General features: G+C 42.2%; 2 protein-coding genes across 3 annotated transcripts in view; both read right to left on the reverse strand.

Annotated features, from left to right (window-relative positions):
* Positions 1-68: 68 nt before the first annotated feature.
* cnot11 (CCR4-NOT transcription complex, subunit 11) lies at positions 69-6,689 on the reverse strand. Its single transcript, XM_084908055.1, has 7 exons — positions 5,740-6,689; positions 4,740-4,904; positions 4,410-4,562; positions 2,363-2,565; positions 1,424-1,626; positions 909-1,005; positions 69-562 (listed from the first exon to the last, which is right to left on the reverse strand). The coding sequence occupies exons 1-7, from the start codon at positions 6,056-6,058 to the stop codon at positions 365-367; spliced, it is 1,338 nt and encodes a 445-aa protein (XP_084764181.1). The 5' UTR covers positions 6,059-6,689; the 3' UTR covers positions 69-364.
* Positions 6,690-6,947: 258 nt separating this feature from the next.
* Positions 6,948-18,546, reverse strand: part of LOC146371081 (abl interactor 2-like) — a 31,892-nt gene continuing 20,293 nt past the window's right edge. Inside the window, exons 6-12 of one of the 2 annotated variants that reach the window (XM_084954633.1) lie at positions 15,618-15,770; positions 11,838-11,962; positions 11,254-11,574; positions 10,871-11,035; positions 10,707-10,787; positions 10,369-10,551; positions 6,948-9,951 (exon numbers count right to left, since the gene is read on the reverse strand). In XM_084954633.1, coding sequence (XP_084810759.1) covers positions 9,776-9,951; positions 10,369-10,551; positions 10,707-10,787; positions 10,871-11,035; positions 11,254-11,574; positions 11,838-11,962; positions 15,618-15,770 — 1,204 coding nt within the window. In that variant the 3' untranslated portion in view covers positions 6,948-9,775. The remainder of the gene's footprint in view (positions 9,952-10,368; positions 10,552-10,706; positions 10,788-10,870; positions 11,036-11,253; positions 11,575-11,837; positions 11,963-15,617; positions 15,771-18,546) is intronic. The other variant, XM_084954634.1, reaches the window with a different exon arrangement.

Genomic DNA, 18,546 nt, shown 5'->3' on the forward strand with positions numbered 1-18,546 from the left:
AGGCGGCACAGGGGGATGTGAGTGACAAGAGAAATGTAACAACAATCCAAAAATACAACTACACCGAGTCAAATAAACAATCTCTTTAATGAAACAAACTCAGGGGGTTTCATTTTCCAAAGGGGAGAGCACTGGGAAAAAAGGAAATGCTGCTGTCCTTCAGGCAGACCTGGACTGTAGAAGATGAGCATATAGAGAAATGACTCAAATTTGAAGGACTTCATAACATATTTACAGTATTTCCTCTGAGCTGCACAGTCTTCTCCTTCTGTGATGTACAGGGACACTACGAGTGTGCATTAGAGCAAACCGTCCTCGTTTAGCCGCTGCTTCAGTCCCGCCCGTGTAGCATCTATGACGAGTATTATTTGGCAGGTTTGGCCTCAGTGGGGTTTTCTCCAGTGTCCAGAGTCTTGAGGAGGCGGAAGAGGCCGGCGGCCTCGCGGATGCGGCTGAACTCGATGCAGAAAGCCTGAACCTCGATGAAGAGGTCCTGAACATTGATAATCTTGTTCCGGATGAGCGACTGCAGGAAGACACAGACCAGACGGACCAGACGATTCTGGAAGAAAGAAAGTGTGATTAATACCTAATAACACCACACAAAGCATGGTCTCCAATTTACTGGAAAACACATTGAACCAGTTCAGAAGATTCTCATTCAGAGTGGGGTGAGCTGTGCGGTACAGCCCTGTCAACAAGTCTGAGCTATAGTCTGTGTCCTCAAGTCATTCTACTGTTTTATTAGTCTATTATTTAGTACTTATTAGCAGGGGTGTGTGTGTTCAACATACTGACTTTCTGCTCCAAAACTTGAGGAGTTCTTTGTTCTTTTATGGAGTTGTTTTTTTTTCAAGGATTATGATTAAATATGAAGAAGCATCACTATATTGAGTGTTGTACTCTACCTGCATGTATTTGTCTTTGATTTGCTCACAGGTGGAGATGCAGTTAGAGATGTAGAGGTGGATAAACTCAGGAGGCAAATCCACAGCTGTGGTCAACCTGCGGACAAAAAAACCCCAACGAGTGACATTTCCACTTTTGACAATGAAACTTTTAACACCTCTTAAAACAGACCCAGTTTAGTCAGTCAGCTTCTGAATGAGTTATAGCGTGAGCCGAGTTTAGTTTAGAGACTAGAACTGGGCTTACTGACGATAGGCCGCTTTACTCGAGTCACACATAGCGCAGATTAAAAAGCAACCAGTGACACAAACCCCACAAAACCTTGAAAATCTTTTGAAGACCGGATTAAAAAACAAACAAACAAAACTTTGTTTTTAGTTTGACTTTTCAAACCTCAGCACACTGACATCAGTGTTCTGATCATTGTCCTGGCTTTGGTTGTTTTGTCTGTTTTTTTTCCAAATCACACATTTTGCCTTTTTCTGTAAGCAGCTCCACGGCTCCGTGCCCCCACCTGTTGACGACCTCCATGGAGTGCAGCGACATGTCCATGTTGACCAGCACTGAGAAATATTCTGTGATCTGGCTGCTCTGCATCAGCTTTAGCAGCATCTCGATGGCCACCAGCGGGTTGTTCTCAACCAGGTCAGGCAGCTTCACCGGAGACAGACCGATGTGGTAAACCAGCTTCGGGTCCTTCTCCAGCTCAGCCAGCAGCTGCAGTGACAGAACATGCAGGGAGTTACTGACAAGCAAAGATTTACACGCTGCATTTCAAATACACTGAAGGAGGAAAAAACTAAAAATGATAAATATATTACCTCTGATAATGTAATAATATTAAAAGTTTAAACCATTACTGGCTCCACATCTGGAAACAAAGATTTTATGCTTTCTCTTGTAAACCCTCTCTTCATAATTCAGGGTCAACGGGGTGCTGGAGCCTAGCCCAGCTGTCCTGGGGTCAGAAGCGAGGTATGCTCTGGACAGATTGCTAGTTCACAGAGCTAATCCTCGGTAACAACAGACTGTATAACGAAGCTCTCTGGGTCTGGGAGTGATGGTAAGACAAAGATGTTAAGTTTGGATGTGGTTAATTATAAATAATTACCATCTTGTATAAAGATGTCCTCCATGTCTGGAGAAACAGAAATAAACTCTCACTATCAATCAGCTGTAAACTACCATTTTTATCCTCTGATTAATCCACCTCATTCCATTTTATTCCTGTTGATTTCACATTCTGACTCTTTTCAAACCATGTTTCAATGTCTTGTCTTAATATATTTGTCTTGTGCTTTTCTCCTTTTGTGAAGTAGCAACTTTAACCCTGAAATTCCTCTCTGGGTTTATCTGGTTGCACTCCAAAGGCAGCTGGTGGCAGCACCATAGTTTCAGTTTAAATAGAATTTCAGTGCCTGACTTTAAGAGAAGCATTAAATGGCTGACCCACCTGTGATTGCTGCTGTGCAGACAGTGGGCTCTTGAAGGCCTTGGACATGATGCGTTTGATCTCCACGCCGGTGCTGTTCTTCACACACATGGAGCGATCCCACTGGATGCTGTGATCTGGCTCGGTGGGGTTCAGCCACGCCAGCTCGTCCTCACACACGTGGAGAGGCGGCGGCGGCCGGATGAACTCAGGGCGGAAGTGACCTGAGGATTAAACAACGATATTGAAACACTTGTGATAATCCTGTTCTGTTTCAGATGTAGCTTTATTCATGGGTGGCGGTCTACTCTAGTAACCATGGCTACATGTGTGCCAGCTTTAAAAGGTGATCTCATGTTCAGAGAGCCAAGCATTGTGTCTCAGGATATGAATGTCTTAAAGACATAAAGACCTGGATGGCCGCTAACTTTCTGCTTCTTAATTCAGATAAAACTGAGGTTATTGTACTCGGCCCTGAAAATCTTAGAAATATGGTATCTAACCAGATTCTTCCTCTGGATGGCATTACCTTGGCCTCCAGTAACGCTGTGAGGAACCTTGGAGTCATTTTTGACCAGGACATATCCTTCAACGCACATATTAAACAAATATGTAAGACTGCTTTCTTCCATTTGCGCAACATCTCTAAAATTAGAAATATCCTGTCTCAGAGTGACGCTGAAAAACTAGTTCATGCATTTATTACTTCCAGGCTGGACTACTGTAATTCATTATTATTAGGATGTCCAAAAAACTCACTGAAAAGCCTTCAGCTAATCCAAAATGCTGCAGCAAGAGTACTGACAGGGACTAGAAGGAGAGAGCATATTTCTCCTGTTTTGGCTTCCCTTCACTGGCTTCCTGTTAAATCCAGAATTGAATTCAAAATCCTGCTCCTCACATACAAGGTCTTAAATAATCAGGCCCCATCTTATCTTAATGACCTTGTAGTACCATATCACCCTATTAGAGCACTTCGCTCTCGCTCTGCAGGCCTACTTGTTGTTCCTAGAGTATTTAAAAGTAGAATGGGAGGCAGAGCCTTCAGTTTTCAGGCCCCTCTTCTGTGGAACCAGCTTCCAGTTTGGATTCGGGAGACAGAAACTATCTCTACTTTTAAGATTAGGCTTAAAACTTTCCTTTTTGCTAAAGCATATAGTTAGGACTGGACCAGGTGACCCTGAATCCTCCCTTAGTTATGCTGCAATAGACGTAGGCTGCTGGGGGATTCCCAAGATGCATTGAGTTTTTCCTTTCCAGTCACCTTTCTCACTCACTATGTATTAATAGACCTCTCTGCATTGAATCATATCTGTTATTAACCTCTGTCTCTCTTCCACAGCATGTCTTCTATCCTGTCTTCCTTCTCTCACCCCAACCGGTCGCAGCAGATGGCCGCCCCTCCCTGAGCCTGGTTCTGCCGGAGGTTTCTTCCTGTTAAAAGGGAGTTTTTCCTTCCCACCGTCGCCAAAGTGCTTGCTCATAGGGGGTCATATGATTGTTGGGTTTTTCTCTGTATCTATGAAGCGCCTTGAGGCGACTTTTGTTGTGATTTGGCGCTATATAAATAAAATTGAATTGAATTGAACAGCAATGAACTGTAATATTGGGACACCACGGCAGAGAGCTGAAGCTCTGATGCACACACTAGTGAAACTACTCAGGTTCTTGTGTGACCATGCTGCTTCATCTGACTTATGTTCATCCATAAGTCAGATGTGCACTTGACAGCTGAAAACCCACAAAACTGCCAGCAAAGCAAAACGTTCACTTGTTTTTCATCTGTGATCTCCTTATTCACACAGCTCACACAGATGAGAAACATGATGATAAGACATACTCTTTTCATGTTGCACACGCGCACACACACACACACACACACACACACGCGCGCGCACACACACACACACAAAAATCACTGACTCAGGGTCTTTGTGTCATATCAAATCATTCTGAAAAAGATGGAACACAATACCTGCTGAGGTGACCTGCTTTTAATGTTCTTGGTTTTCTGCATAACAAAAGCCTTTTTTGAAAAATGAACAAACAAATCATCAATAACACTTACTTTCCAGGGGAGGGCGTGGGCCTGTGACCAGAGACTCTATGATCTGGTTGGCCACAGAGCTGTCGAATCCTGAGTTGGATGAGTCTGGGTCTGGATCATTGAGAATGCTTGGGAAACTGGCCTTACTCTGAGTGGGCAACTCTGACTGACGCTCTAAACAACAAAGAGACAGAAAGAGTGAATTAAAACATGAAAGAAACAAAGTGCACTGGAGATTAAAGAAGAAAAAAATTGCCTTTTAAAACAAACCAGTATAAACAAGTGACAGTTTTGACCAGTCACACCTAGTCTTTCAGTCAGTAGATCATTTATGGGTGAGTGGGTACTGACCTGCCAACGCTAGCTGCAACCCGCTGATGTCTACAGACTGGGGCATGTTGCCAACATCCATGCAGGACACCTGTCTGGGTGTCTTTTTGAAGAGATCCCTGGGAGGTGCCAACATCAGCTGGGACAGGAAGAACTTCTCAGGTTGGGTGATGGGAGGCAGGAAGCCTGGACACCAAACACAGGAGACTTCATACACTTCATAATCCCTGATGCCCTCATTTATCATGTTACACAGTCACACTGAGACTGCCAGTGTAACTGGGTGTTGCACTGCCAGCAAGATCTGAGGGCAAATGTTTAACTGAACTGAACAAGTTTGTCTGAAATGAGAAACAGACTGTTTCTCATTTCAGACAAACAGATAGGGACAACATTACATAAGGCTGTGGTCCTTCAAAGCACAATCATGTGCCACAGAGACATCACTTGTTTGTGTCTAGAGCAGCGGTCCCCAACCTTTTTTGCGCCACGGACCGGTTTATGCCCGACAATATTTTCATGGACCGGCCTTTAAGGTGTCGCGGATAAATACAACAAAATAAAACTAGTACCGGTACCGAAAAAAAGAAGATTTATTCATAACACACGTGAAAAGACCAAGGAAAACCGAGTAAACGATAAAAACGATAGCAAAATAACGCTGAAAACCGATATAAACCCTGAAAACTATACATTTCACACCTGAGCCTCAACTCTCGCGGCCCGGTACCAAACGACTCACGGACCGGTACCGGTCCGAGGCCCGGGGGTTGGGGACCGCTGGTCTAGAGTATAAGATGCCAAAAATCTTGATTGGTCATCACTGTTACAACACGAAGACTCAGACTCTTAAAAAAAACACAACCCTCAAATATTGAGTTTAGCTTCAGAGAAAACCTCAACTTTGTATCAAAGCTTATTCACTGCTGCTACTTTATGTCCTGCTCGTTTAGGCCTGGCTGATTTCTTTCTCGGTGACATAACCAAAGTCAGGAAAAAGCGTTTTCACACGGAGACCTACCGGACAGCACCTTCTCCTGCTCCTCTCCGGCAGGTGCGGGGTTCAGCAGGTGCGCGAAAACAGCGGCGAAAGGGTTAGCGGCCAGTGGCTCGGTGCGGTACATCTCCCACAGCAGGTAGAGGGCGATGAGCCGCTGCGGAGAGCTGGGCAGCAGGTCCGGTTGCTGCAGAAGCATCACCAACACCGAGCCCACCCTGAAGTGCTCCGCTTTCCCGAAGTAATGATGAAAGTGAGTGGAGAGGCTTTCGAAGGAGTTGGTGCAAGCCTCTTCCGAGATGATGCTCAGCAGGTTGGACAGTTCCTTCGGAGCGAGTGTCATGGTTTCCTCAACTGAATCTTTTCTGCTTGGGCGGAACCGTTATAAGACTGTTTTTTTCCCCTTTAAATAGCTAATATCGCAAATACAGCATCCCCGCAACGAACCGGGTGTGTTTAATTCATATTTGAAGAGCAAATCTGAAAAGCTACAGAATGAAAAGAATCAAACGAGTTGTTAGCAAAAAGTTAGCTTAACTAGCATTGCGGCGCTAACTGACATAAAGCGGCATTTTCACAGTCGAATATTCCGCCCCACAAACTCCACTCTGCCCGGTGCTGAAACTGCATAACAGTCTTACAAAAACTAACAAAACATTAACCGATAGAAACATCCAAGTTTGTCCAGGTGTTTTCACGACTGTTGAGAGTCGGTGACCGATGTATTAGCAGTTTAAATTCACGACAGTACGTCGGTCATACCGAGCTGCATTACGGGTAATGTAGTTTCGTACAGTGGCGTTTCACTTCCCCCTTAAAATAAACTCGTTTAAGTAATCTATAGGAAAGCAGCAATTTTAGACTCGAAAAGCGCGAGGTGTCATCCAATAAAAGTCACTTTTAAAGCTACAGCTGACCATAAAATAGTGGTTTGACTAGATAAAGAGCTTCTTCCTTTACCGATCAGGCCTCGCGTTATCATTTCCGGCGTTTTGTCCTGTCGAAATAAAATGACCATTGTCGATACACTCTTAAAAGTGTTCTTTCATTGCGGTTTTTTTTTTTTAACCTTTAAGCAGGTTTGTGAATTTTTTTTTTTAAATATTCTCAGTTCTTGTGAGCATACGTATTTAATTATTATTTCTTATCTTCACCTTTCAACAAAAAAACTTAACTCTTCTGTACGCAGTTTCTACCGTCCAGTCTGATAAATACACAACAGCAGTACATGCTTATTGTTAAGACATTTATTTAGTATTTTCACTTAAAGAACATTGTGCTTTCAGTCATGTTCACTTTGGAAAGGAGAAAGCTTCTCCTGAGGCCTGTTCTTTCAGGTAGATCCTGAAGAATGAGATGGGAGAAATAAAATGAAAGCGATGATCTAAAGAGAAACCAAAGCTCCTATAAGAAACTGAAAGGTGATGAGTGCAATTCAGCAGGGGCGTGTCCAGAATTTTTTCAGCTGATTGTAGGGTGTCTTACTTTCTCTTGTGGCCACGTTTAATGAAATTATTACTATCATAGGAGAGTCTTGCCGGGGGGTACTCTTAAAATATTTTGTGAATCTCAACCCAGAATTGTCCTGTTTAGAGGTTAATGTCTGCACTGAGGGCAATGAAACAGATTCTTGATTTTCTTTTCTTTCTTTTTTTAAAGGCCTTGGAGAAGCTGTCCATAACATTTCACAGTTCATCTCATTTTTTAGTCCACACTTTAAAGGGATATTGCAGGCTAAACAAAAACCAGAGTGAGCCAAAGTTTGCAGCAGCTCAAATTATTTGCTGTCTACATTAAAGACATTCTGTCTGAAGGCTGGCGACCGTTGTGTTCACATATGAACTTACACCAGTTTTTTTTTTTTTTTTTACCTTTTCAAAGAGGGTTGTGTGCTGCTTCACACTACACCTTCTGTTCTTTTTGTGCTCCTACTGGGAAGTGTGTAAATTTCTGATGATTTGTATTCATTTTAATTTGGACAACACTTTGCGCTTAAACTTGAAAGTACATGGATATATGAATAAATACAATTATTGTTATCTGAAAATGTCAGCTTGGTATATAGGTATTAAAATAATTATTTGCAGCTACACAAGAGAGAATCTTTACCTTAAGAGCTTCAAGAAAAAAAGTTTTTTCCTTCAACTCAAACATCTATAGGGGAAAACTGCTTCTCATCGTATTTGTTATTTATTTTGGCATACTCTGGTTTCTGTGGTAAAACACCTCTTAAGTTACACTGTACATTAAGGACACACTGTTTTCAGGTCCAAAGTCACTTCAGTCAACAAGGGAACATTTGGTTCTTACTGGTTCTCACACACACGTGCACACAACTCTTCACACACACATATGGCACAAAAATATCCACCTTTTTCTGAGAGTCGGTCTTACGTCCAAGCACACAGGGCTTCAGTTAAAGGGCTATTACAAGCAAAAACTGCACAGAAACATCACAACCTCCAGCCGGTCAAACAGACATCATAAAGCAAGCTGGTGAAACTACAGGAAAAGAAAAAAAAAAAACAGAATATGGCAAATAAAAATGTCCATTATATATCAGGCATGCAGGCAAACACATTGTAAACACTGTAAAACAAACAAACAAAACTGATAACAGCTCCAGAATCTCCTCCTGGCGATTATATCAGGTCCACTTTACTACACGACAACAAACCCACAATGAGGTCGGACACAGGAGAGCTTAGTTCTGCTGTCTGGTCTGACCTTGGCGATTGATCAGATCTCTTGTGGATTAGATAAAATATTAGTTTAGTTACACACATACATTTATATCAGCCAGAACTGCCTTTGCAGCTTCATTCAACACAGAACTAACAAGAAAACTTCAGCTACCGGAAAACACACAGTTCCACTTGCAGACGTCACATCACAGCAGGATGTGGTGTGATGTTAAAGGAGCTTTCTATGAGGACAGAAGCTCAGTTTTCACTGAATACTGTCCACGAAGAGAGCAGGATGGCATCCAATCAACTTGCAAAAAGGTCACTCACACAACTTCACTGAGTTTAGTGTTACTGAAGATCTTTGTGCTGTTCGCTTTGTTTAACATAAAAACCTTTCTGACCTGTAGTGTTTTCTTTTATCGTTTCCTTCATCTCAAGTTTATCTCCAAGACTCCTCCCTCAGAGAACTCCTTCTTTCACCTCATAAGGCTCTTAGGATTGTTTTTTTTGTTTTGTTTTTTTGGCAGATCGGCACCATCAAAAGTCACGCAGGATTAGCTTTTAACAGTTCCACACTACAGTGTCCATTTGAATCAACATCACTGGCTTATGTCTAGATTTTCAGCTCTACTATTATAAGAATCACTCTGCTGTGATCATGTCTATGATTTCTAAAAACATTTATGGACATTTAACCACACTTACATACTAAATGGTTTCACATCTGTATGAGAAATGGAAAAAAGTTCCACACAACATGTGTTGCAAGAGAACAAATTTCTTATGTCAACATCTTAAAATCAATTTCTTGTGATTAAAAAAAATAAAATCAAATGTGTCCTACTCATGTCTTGATCTTCTGGGTGCAGTCATTTCTTTTGATTAGTAGGACTTAGATTATTAGGACAATTATCACTTCTGCAGCATACACACATTTGTATGACCGAGACACACCCTGAATGTGTGGCAACACCTGTACCATCAGGTTCCACTTAAACGTTCTTTTCTAAAATGTGTGTAGTCATTCTTCAGAGAAACAGAGCTGTTGTGTGGCTGGAAAGCACCGCATTTCATAATTTCTTTGAATTACACGGGGTTGAAAAGAAGATACCCAAAGAACTTTACTGACTTTTTACTTGCAGGTAGACAAGTCTCAGGTGTTTTTAAATGAATATCTCACACCTGAAACACCTCTTAGTCCTAAAGCACTAAGGTAAAGCCTGTTATTGATTAAGTGGTTGTTTTGTTTTCACAAGCTCTGACTTCCTTGTGACCAATTAGTGTGAATTTAAGGAGACAAATGGCAACGTGGAACAGGGTCACATTTTCCCTTCTAGTTCTTGACTGCAGCTGTGATTACAGACACGTTTGGCTCAGTCAGCGTAGTGCATGATGGACTCTACGTAGTTTCCAGGGAAGAGACCGGTGGTCGAGTTCATCACTCCTTCAAACCACCCGTCCTCGTTCTTCTTGATGACGTATATGATCGCTCCTTCTTGGAACGACAGCTCGTCCTCCTTGTCGGCCGTGTAGTCGTAGATGGCCACCACTGGAGGGCGACAAACACACCAAAATATGATTACTAAACAGCAGAAGGTTCAGTCATTTCACCAGAAGCAGTGCAGTAAATGTAATTACATGCATTTCAGTTTTTACGCACAAATGAAAACTAAAAAACTGCTCACCCCTGTGACTAATGCAACAACTAATCCAATAATATCCAAAGCAATTAATGAGTATAAAAGACATCAATACCTGACTTAAGATTTTTGGGGGAACTTTAGGAATTAGGTTTTCCGGGTAGACAACCTTAAATCCAAGTTGTGTTATTCTACCCGGAGACACAGTTTAAGGCTACATATATGAGCAACTAATTCAAGGAACACTGATGGAGTTATCTAAGACAACCTCATAAACAATGCAAACTGCAAGTACTTTGTTGCCTCTGTGTATTTCTGTGGTGTACCTTTCTCTAAGTAGTTCCTGGGGGCCCACGGTGGGTCTTCTTCAGCATACGGGTCGTTATACTCCACTACTGCTGAGTCCTCCTCTTCATGCCCATCCTCAGCTGGCTGAGGAGTGGGCAGGGCCTCCTCGTGCGCTACTTGGTTCTCAGTGGCAGGGTGCGGGGGAGGGGGGGCATCTGAAACTGGAGGTTGGGGATACTTTACACAACCTGAACTGAATCTGGGCTTAAAAGCTGATGATGTCATCCGTTTTGACACACAGATGTTCACGAGAAAAATGATGTGCAGAAACATTTCTCTGATAAATTACTGAAAAAGAATCCAGATTAATACTCACTGGACTCCTGAACTCGAGCTACAAACCCCATCAGAGGAAGCTGAGGGGTGAACTGGAGCAGGGAGGGGGGCGGGGGAGAGGCTGCAAACACAAAAGACAAAACTTTTACCAAACTTTCTCAATGTGGGAGTGGAGTGACTGGTGGCTGCTTTTATACTGCATACCTGGGCTCTGGTTGTAGTAGGGACCGCCATTGACCTGATTCTGGGTTGTAATTGGCTGACCGGTCACCGATGGGGGGCGGCGGTAAGGCAGTGACCCCCCCACCTGTGGGGTTTGCTGTCGAGGCTGAGGCCGGTTCATACTGTAGAACTGAGGGACGATAGGGCCTGACCAGCAAAGAGGGGCAACGTTATAAACTCATATTTTCTTAATACACTGCGTATCAATCAATCAATGATTCAATTCCATTTTAATTTTCTGTGTTAAACATGAAGGAAAGAGTTAAAGATTAGCTCCCCGGGGTGGGGATAAAATCCACAGAAACAGAGAGAAAAAAGGAGGACTTGGTGATGTTTGGAGAGCAGAGGTGTCCCTGAAAACTCACCTTCAGTGGGTGATGAAGAAGAGGAGGAGGAGGAAAGTGGAGGTGGAGGGGCAGGGGGAAGCAGCTCCGATTGGACTTCGGATGTGCTTGGGGAAGAGTTAGAGGGGGGGGAGGTGCCGGCGTTTGGCGCATTCGCTTGCGAGTTTGCTTGTGAAGGTGAGTTGGCATGTTGAGAAGGTGAGCTCGGCGGCAGAGGTGCGTTGGGTTGTGTTAAGGTTGTGGTGGAGGAGGAGGAGGAGAAAGAGGAAGGAGTTGGGGACGGGGAAGGGGAAGAGTTAGGGGCGGTAGAGGATGAGCTAGCAGGTCCAGCAGTCGGGGAAACTTCAGGCAGCAGAAAAGGAAGGATGGAAAGGAGGAAGGAGTTAGGAAATAAGGTTAGAGGAGGGAGTGAGTGACAAAGCACAAACAGAAGGGGAGCTGAATTTCAAGCGCAGAAATTACACACAAAAATTAAGCTGTTTATATAGTTTATAACTTTAGAAGGACTTTAAAATATAAAATCTTAATAGTACAAAGAGTCCAGTTAGAATTGGAGGAATGGTGGGCAGGTGTGTAGCACAGATGTGTATATTTCTGTGTGTTACCCGGGAATGTGGAGGGTGGGGAGGGTGTGGGCACAGCGATGGGAATGCCCACGCTGCCGCTGCCGCTGTTCTCCCTACTGCTGCTCCGACTGCTGCTGCTGGGATGGCTGCCTCCACTGCTACCACTGCACACACACACACACAGAGTGGGGGAAGTCAGGGTCCTGCATAGGGATGTGTTCCACCTTGGATTCAGTTCCAAATGGGTAAAATACCAGAATCACTGAGCTGCAAGGCCAAGTAATCTCCTATCAAACCTTTATTTCATGACTCCTCTGATAAAAGCATTCAAGCTGAAAAAGCATTGAAATGAATGTCAAATGTCCCACCTCACCACCAGTACTACAGCAGGTTCTGTGACCAATAGGATAAGATTATCTATGGCACGCATGGAAACGAAACAGCAATTTCTCAAACAGGTCATAAAGCTCTTTGACTTAGCTCATGAAAGTCATAACCCCCCCCCCCCGCCCGCCCCAATTTTGGCTACACTTAAAGACGACCTATAAGGAGAGACTATAGCAAATGTACACCAAGTATGTCTTTAAAAATTTATTGGTGTAAACTGTGTGATAGGACATTGCTCTCTATGTGTGGAAAGCCCTACAAACATTCAGGTTTCGGTTTAAGGTATAATTTCCATTATAAAATTAACACCCCAACAATCAGACCTCCTATGAGCAAGCATTTGGCGACAGCGGGAAGGAAAAAAAGACTCCCTTTTAACAGGAAGAAAGCTCTGGCCGAACCAGGCCCAGGGAGGGGCAGCCAAGTGACAAGTTGGGGGGTGAGGGCAAAGAGAAGAGACAGGACAAAAACCTCAATATTACTGATGAATGGTTCCTGGGTCACAATTAAAATGACCAAAAGTCGTATTACCAGGATTCTCACGCTTGAAGTTACATCCTATCAAAATGCTTCAACAATGCTGAAACAAAACAGTTTCAACTTTGAAATAAAATCAACTTTTCATGAGAGAAAAAATTGACACTACACAGATAAAAAAGAGTTGAGCTGTCTCCTACACGATGGCAGCTGGGCACACATTGCCTGCAGCAAGCCTACATTTGGCTCAGCAGTGAATGCAGGAAACACATCGTCTAGATGAGTGATTTCCAAAGTCTGGCCTGTGATACGGTCACAAATGAGCCAGAAAGGAATGAAGGACAGGAATCATATTTACGTTATTTATTTTTAGTCATTTTTCAATTACCATTTTTACATATTTTTTTTGGTCTCTGTTCAGTTCCAAATTAGCTGTTGTGGGGCCAAAGCGTTACCTTAAATCTCAATAATTTACACTAAGCAGCTGCTTTTATTACCTTTAATTTTACAGCCATTATAAATGCAAATAGCTAATATCAGCCCCCGAATAATACAGGTCCAATATAGTTTCATATTCATATTATTTTTTCTACTTTATTCCTTCTTGCTTCCAGCCTTTGCCCTCTTACACTACGCCGTCTGGCCTGGCAAGTCATTTACATCACGAACGCTAATAAAGCAGCAAACAGGAGTCACATGGCATCAGCCTCTAACTGGATGTTTTGTACACGCTTGTCTTTCCTAATAAGAATTAATGAACTGAAACAAAAGATTTGAAATGAGCTGATTTCTCAGCCTCACAACCTGGAACTGGATTTAATGAGCAGCAAGGCTGTTGAGTAATTCTGCTGTGAGGAACTTATTTTTTTGCTTTATAACATTGTTAATATCATGCTTACAAAAAAAGACCTCTGAACTTGTAGACCAAGAAAACTTGATGTGTAGTATTTCACCGTTTTCCAAAATTACACAATCAACAAAAAACAGCTCAATTTTTACACTCCAGAAAATGTAAACAATTAAAAAAAAGTGGATATGAAACACTGACTGACTGCTTACTCAGTCATGATTTTTCAAAAGGCATAAAAAAAGAGCAACAGATAAAAGCAAACAAATATTAAAGGCAAAGGCAGCAGGGGCAGAGGATGGCTCGCTGATGAAGATGAAAAGAAAAGTGCAAAGACAAGAAACAGCAGAGCAAACAGCAGCAGAATGAGAGAGAGCTAACATCATCACAGGAACAATGAAACCATAAACACAGCACATGCAATCTGATCAGTTTTAGAGTGACTGAGTTGAAGGTGGTGACTGGATGGGAAGGACTTGAGAATAGTTTGAGGCAGAGCTGTGATTGGACAAAACAGAGCCAGGCTCTAAATAATCTATACTTTTGTTTATTCATTTTTAAAATGCTACATCAGCGCTGCACAATTACTGCAAAGGGTGCCTTTTAGAGCAACCACAGACAGCATAACAAGAACGTAAATTCTGGGTCTAAAAAAGTGAACCTGCATTCTTTTTACAGAGGGAAACTCTTGTGTTTGCAGAAAGCATACTGGTTGTACAGAAATCTACAAGAAAACCACCATACACCTCTATTGCTCTGTGGCTCAATGACTAGTTCATGATGAAACTCTTTTTGTAACATTTGTGACTTTTCCAAGTGTCAGAAAAGAGGATTATGTTCATTGGCTACGCAACTGTCAATCACGTTATTGGAAAGTTATTGGAAAGTGAGAGTCCGGTCCACCCCTTAACTGGTCATACTCTTTATCACATATAAAGAGTATGAAGAGTATAAAACACACAGATGGCCAAAATGCTCAGCTCAGAAATTTCATACCAGGAGCCTGAAAGGTAATGACATGGTGGCTACGTCCATCTTTTATGCTGTCTGTGAGATTAACATGTAAACACTGTCAAAGACTTAAACATTTATTTGCGAATGCAAAATTCAAAGCTCTGCTTTCAAAGTATTTGCCTCTCTCTCCCATCCAGGACACCAACAGCTACATAAACTGCAGAGGAGACAAAAGAAAACTACAAGCTGAAAATGAATGAAAGAATAAAATCAGTTAGTTGATGCTGTGAGGGTGTAAGCAGAAAGTTAGTTCTGTGTGTCCTCTGTGTTCTCTCAGCAGTAACACTAACACGTATGATTAGGTTAATAAAATAACTACATAAAATCCTTTTAGCAATGAACAGTGTATTTGAAATGAACCAAAACAAGCATGTACTCCCTGCGCATGATTGCTGAGCAAATGCACAGAGGAAACACTGGACAGCAGCAGAGAAGCCATAGCAGGTGAACGATTACAGAGGCCTAGAGGAACGTAACCACTTTTGTACAAGACTGTATTTCTGCAGTGCCGCATGAAATATGCATTTGTTTGTCAGTATCTGGAGCGACGTTTTATAGCAGATTTCATTAGATGTTCAGATTTAAGCTTCTGAAGTTGATCAAGACTTTTTAAAGGCCAATTCTTTGATTTTGTGGCTGTATGGCTAAAGCTGTAGTGTGATATTGAAATTTTTCTCCCTGTATTTTATTTTGTTGATGAAGTTAAAAGCTGGGAATGTTTTCTGCAGGATACATTTTGTCTTGAACTGAAAAATGACTCTCCAGGTGTTCTGAAATATGTTTAGTCACCGTGCAAGCCAATTAGATCAGCTGTAAATGACCAAGAATGGAAGCATGAACTAAAACACACTGCATGAGGATGAGAGAGAAAACAATCTCTCCTTTAGCTTTTTAAGCTGGTCTGTCTTAAACAAATCTGTGAGGTTGAAATGAAAAATATGTCTAAACAAAAAACAACAACAACAAAACCCAGCAGTGATTTTAAAGTTTTTCAAAGTTTTATCAATTTAGAGATGCAAAAGAATTTCAGCAGGGAAAAGGAAAAGCTCTGAATCCCATTCTGGCAGGCCACGTTTACCCACTGACCCGGCTACCTGTATGTTCGGGGTCGATGGTTGAGGGTAGCGGTGCGGACCGGACTTGGAAGCTGTCCCCCTGCCATATTGTTTCTGGTAGGGCTGGAGACATAATCATTGGGTACAACAGGGGGGCGCACAGGCTCCAGTGTCCTGTAGGGGGAGTTCTTCCTGTACATGCAAAACGTAAGGGTGAAGACAGGGTTAATGGGGAGACAAATTTGATTCTGGCGACAAAGGATCGCTCCTGAAAGTAACATTAAATAGCCACAAGCACACTTAAAGCATCAGTATTGATATGCAAGTACACCTTAATTCTGCAAGTGAGCTAGCTCCTCCTTCCTGCTGTGGAACAAAAAGAATAAAATCGGTAAAGGTCATGTTCAAAGGCCAGTGTGTATTTTTAGAGAAATACAATTCCTCCCGCGTCACAGAGCTGTATGTAGAGAATAAGGACGAGTGAACGCCAACAGAGGAAAACAAAAAACTGACCAAAATCAGAGTGAAGCAATGGATCAGCACAATAAATGTCACTTACTGCATACACATAACACAAAGCAGGCACAGTGTCCACCTGGTTAACTCCTCCTCACGAATAATTACACAGTTACATCCAATATTTCAACAACCTATGAGTCATGTAATGCACCAGCAGTTATCACTGTATGCAAAAGAAAAAGACTGCATGATTTCCAAGCAGATTTACAGCCATTTATTTGGACTTTCTATTGGGGTTTCCCATTTATGTCTATTCTGTCTGCAAAGGATTCTGTTATTTCACCAAGTTTAAAGCCCGCAGTGTTAATCCAATCCGATTAACACTGGTGCTAAAGAAAGAACAGTCAAACTTAGAAGGTGAAAACTCTCTGAATCGTCTGGGTTGTTATTTATGTGAGTGTGAGTTGTCAGAAGGCCTGTTGATTACAGCATTACGCCAGCTCACTGCTGTGATTTGTTCCTCATCTCTCCACGCACGTTTGTGTTAAGAGTGTGTGTGTGTGTTAGAGTGTGTGTGTGTGTGTGTGTGTGTGTGTGTGTGTGTGTGTGTGTGTGTGTGTGTGTGTGTGTGTGTGTACAGACATTTGGCTTGTGCACCAAAGCTCCAGTCAACTCAAAGTTCCAGCCAAGTGCTGAGCTGCTTCTGCTCCCTCATCCTTAGGAACGCAAACACTTTCTCATCTTATTTGTTGTCATACTGCACCAAATGTCAGACTTGTGGACGTTAGGTTTAAAAAGTAGAATTATTTAAATAACAGAGAACTAGACAGCTACCTATTCCTAACTTCTGTGTTGCTTATGAAATGAGACTGCAGTAGCGCAACATTGTAAGACTGTGTTGCATTACGGGTTGTTTGCAGTCTTGTGATAATCTTTGGCTAGTCAGGGCTCTTTCAGCAGGGAAAAAATCCTGCCGTGCTGTTCAACATGGTACAACAGGTGGCTGATCAGCAGGTTACAGGAAATAGGAAGCAACGCAGCAGACAACACAGACTGAATGAGGCCACCTATCAGCCTACCTGCTGCACACAGACAATCAAAGTATTGCAATAAATATTGTAATAAGGTAATGCAGCAGCACGTAAGTTAGCTCCTCTAACCGGAGTCACTGACCTGGAGCTCTTAGGTTTGTTATTGCTGTTGGTGCCTTTTGGAGCATTTTCATGGAATTTACCCACCATTATCACTTAGTAACTGATGTGGACATTCCAAGAAGCTTGTGGTTCTCTTTTGGTGAATTCGATTTTACATGGATGTAGCTTCCAAAAGTGAAGCCAGTAAATACATAAATACAAACCTGCATCCCTTTTTTTGGCCACCAGCGGATGATACCTGTGGTTAGAAAAAGGCTAATGGTCCTATAGAAGTCCGTGGAGAAATCAACCAAAAGAGGTTTAGAAAGTAGGATTATCCAGGAAATGCTTATTGGTTAGCAACATGTGACTGACAAGTTGTTAGCCAGTTAGTGTGTGGTTTCCAGGTAACATCCACACCTTGGTTGTCAAGTATCACAATACCAAGAGGGTGACGTCAGGTCAAGATGCTCATGCGAATCTCATAGTTGCTACAGCCGTCTTTTATACTGTCTCTGGCTGTATTCACAAAGCTGCCTAGCGTTAGCTACTAATTAGCTAATAAGCACTCCATCATTTTAATCCAAATACAAGAACTTGTGGCTCAGAAGTACCAGCATGGTGGAAGGTCCAAGCTAGGTCCAAGCTAAAGCCTCAAAATGTTGGGTCAAAATCAACAGCCAACATAACAGTGGTTACATCCATCTTTTATATCGTCTATGGTATATAGACTTATGTGTGTTGTGCTAGCTAATTCAGCACACCTTCCTTTAATGGGTAAGATTCCACAAATGTTGAATACATCTCAGCAAATAACAGGCCCACAGCTAGCTCACCAACTCTACTGGTTACATATATTTGCCAGGAGTATCAGGTTATGAATATCTACAGGCATATACAGACAAATGTGATAATAATCTCTTTCTCAAAATGTTACACCTTTCTTTTAAACAAACAGTTAATAACTAAAAATGGCATTGGACCATGTGACAAAGTGGCTAGGACTGAATTCATTTACCATTTGTCACTTGCATATATTGTTATTTTGTGTTCTGTTATCTTATAGTCTATCATAATGCTTTAATGTAAACACAGCACATGTAACCTTGGCTCTACATACTATCCCGGGTCTGTTTGTGGAGTAGCATAACATAAGCAGCATTGAAAGTGATAGGAAGACAGCATCTGCGGACTGTTCACGTTTCTTTACAGACCACCCAATATTTACTCAAGAAAGCTGGACCCAGAGAAAGTAAGACAATGGGAATAAATAAGGAATAAGGAATGAGAAAGTTAAAAAAAAAGAGAGGAAGGAGTGAAATCGAGATGAAGATAAGGAGATAAGGAGAGAGAAAGAAGGAGGGCTACAGCTGGGT

Source organism: Perissodus microlepis, chromosome 16 (assembly GCF_051167445.1).
Source record: "Perissodus microlepis isolate ML-2025 ecotype Zambia chromosome 16, ASM5116744v1, whole genome shotgun sequence".
In the NCBI taxonomy this organism is placed as follows: domain Eukaryota; kingdom Metazoa; phylum Chordata; class Actinopteri; order Cichliformes; family Cichlidae; genus Perissodus; species Perissodus microlepis.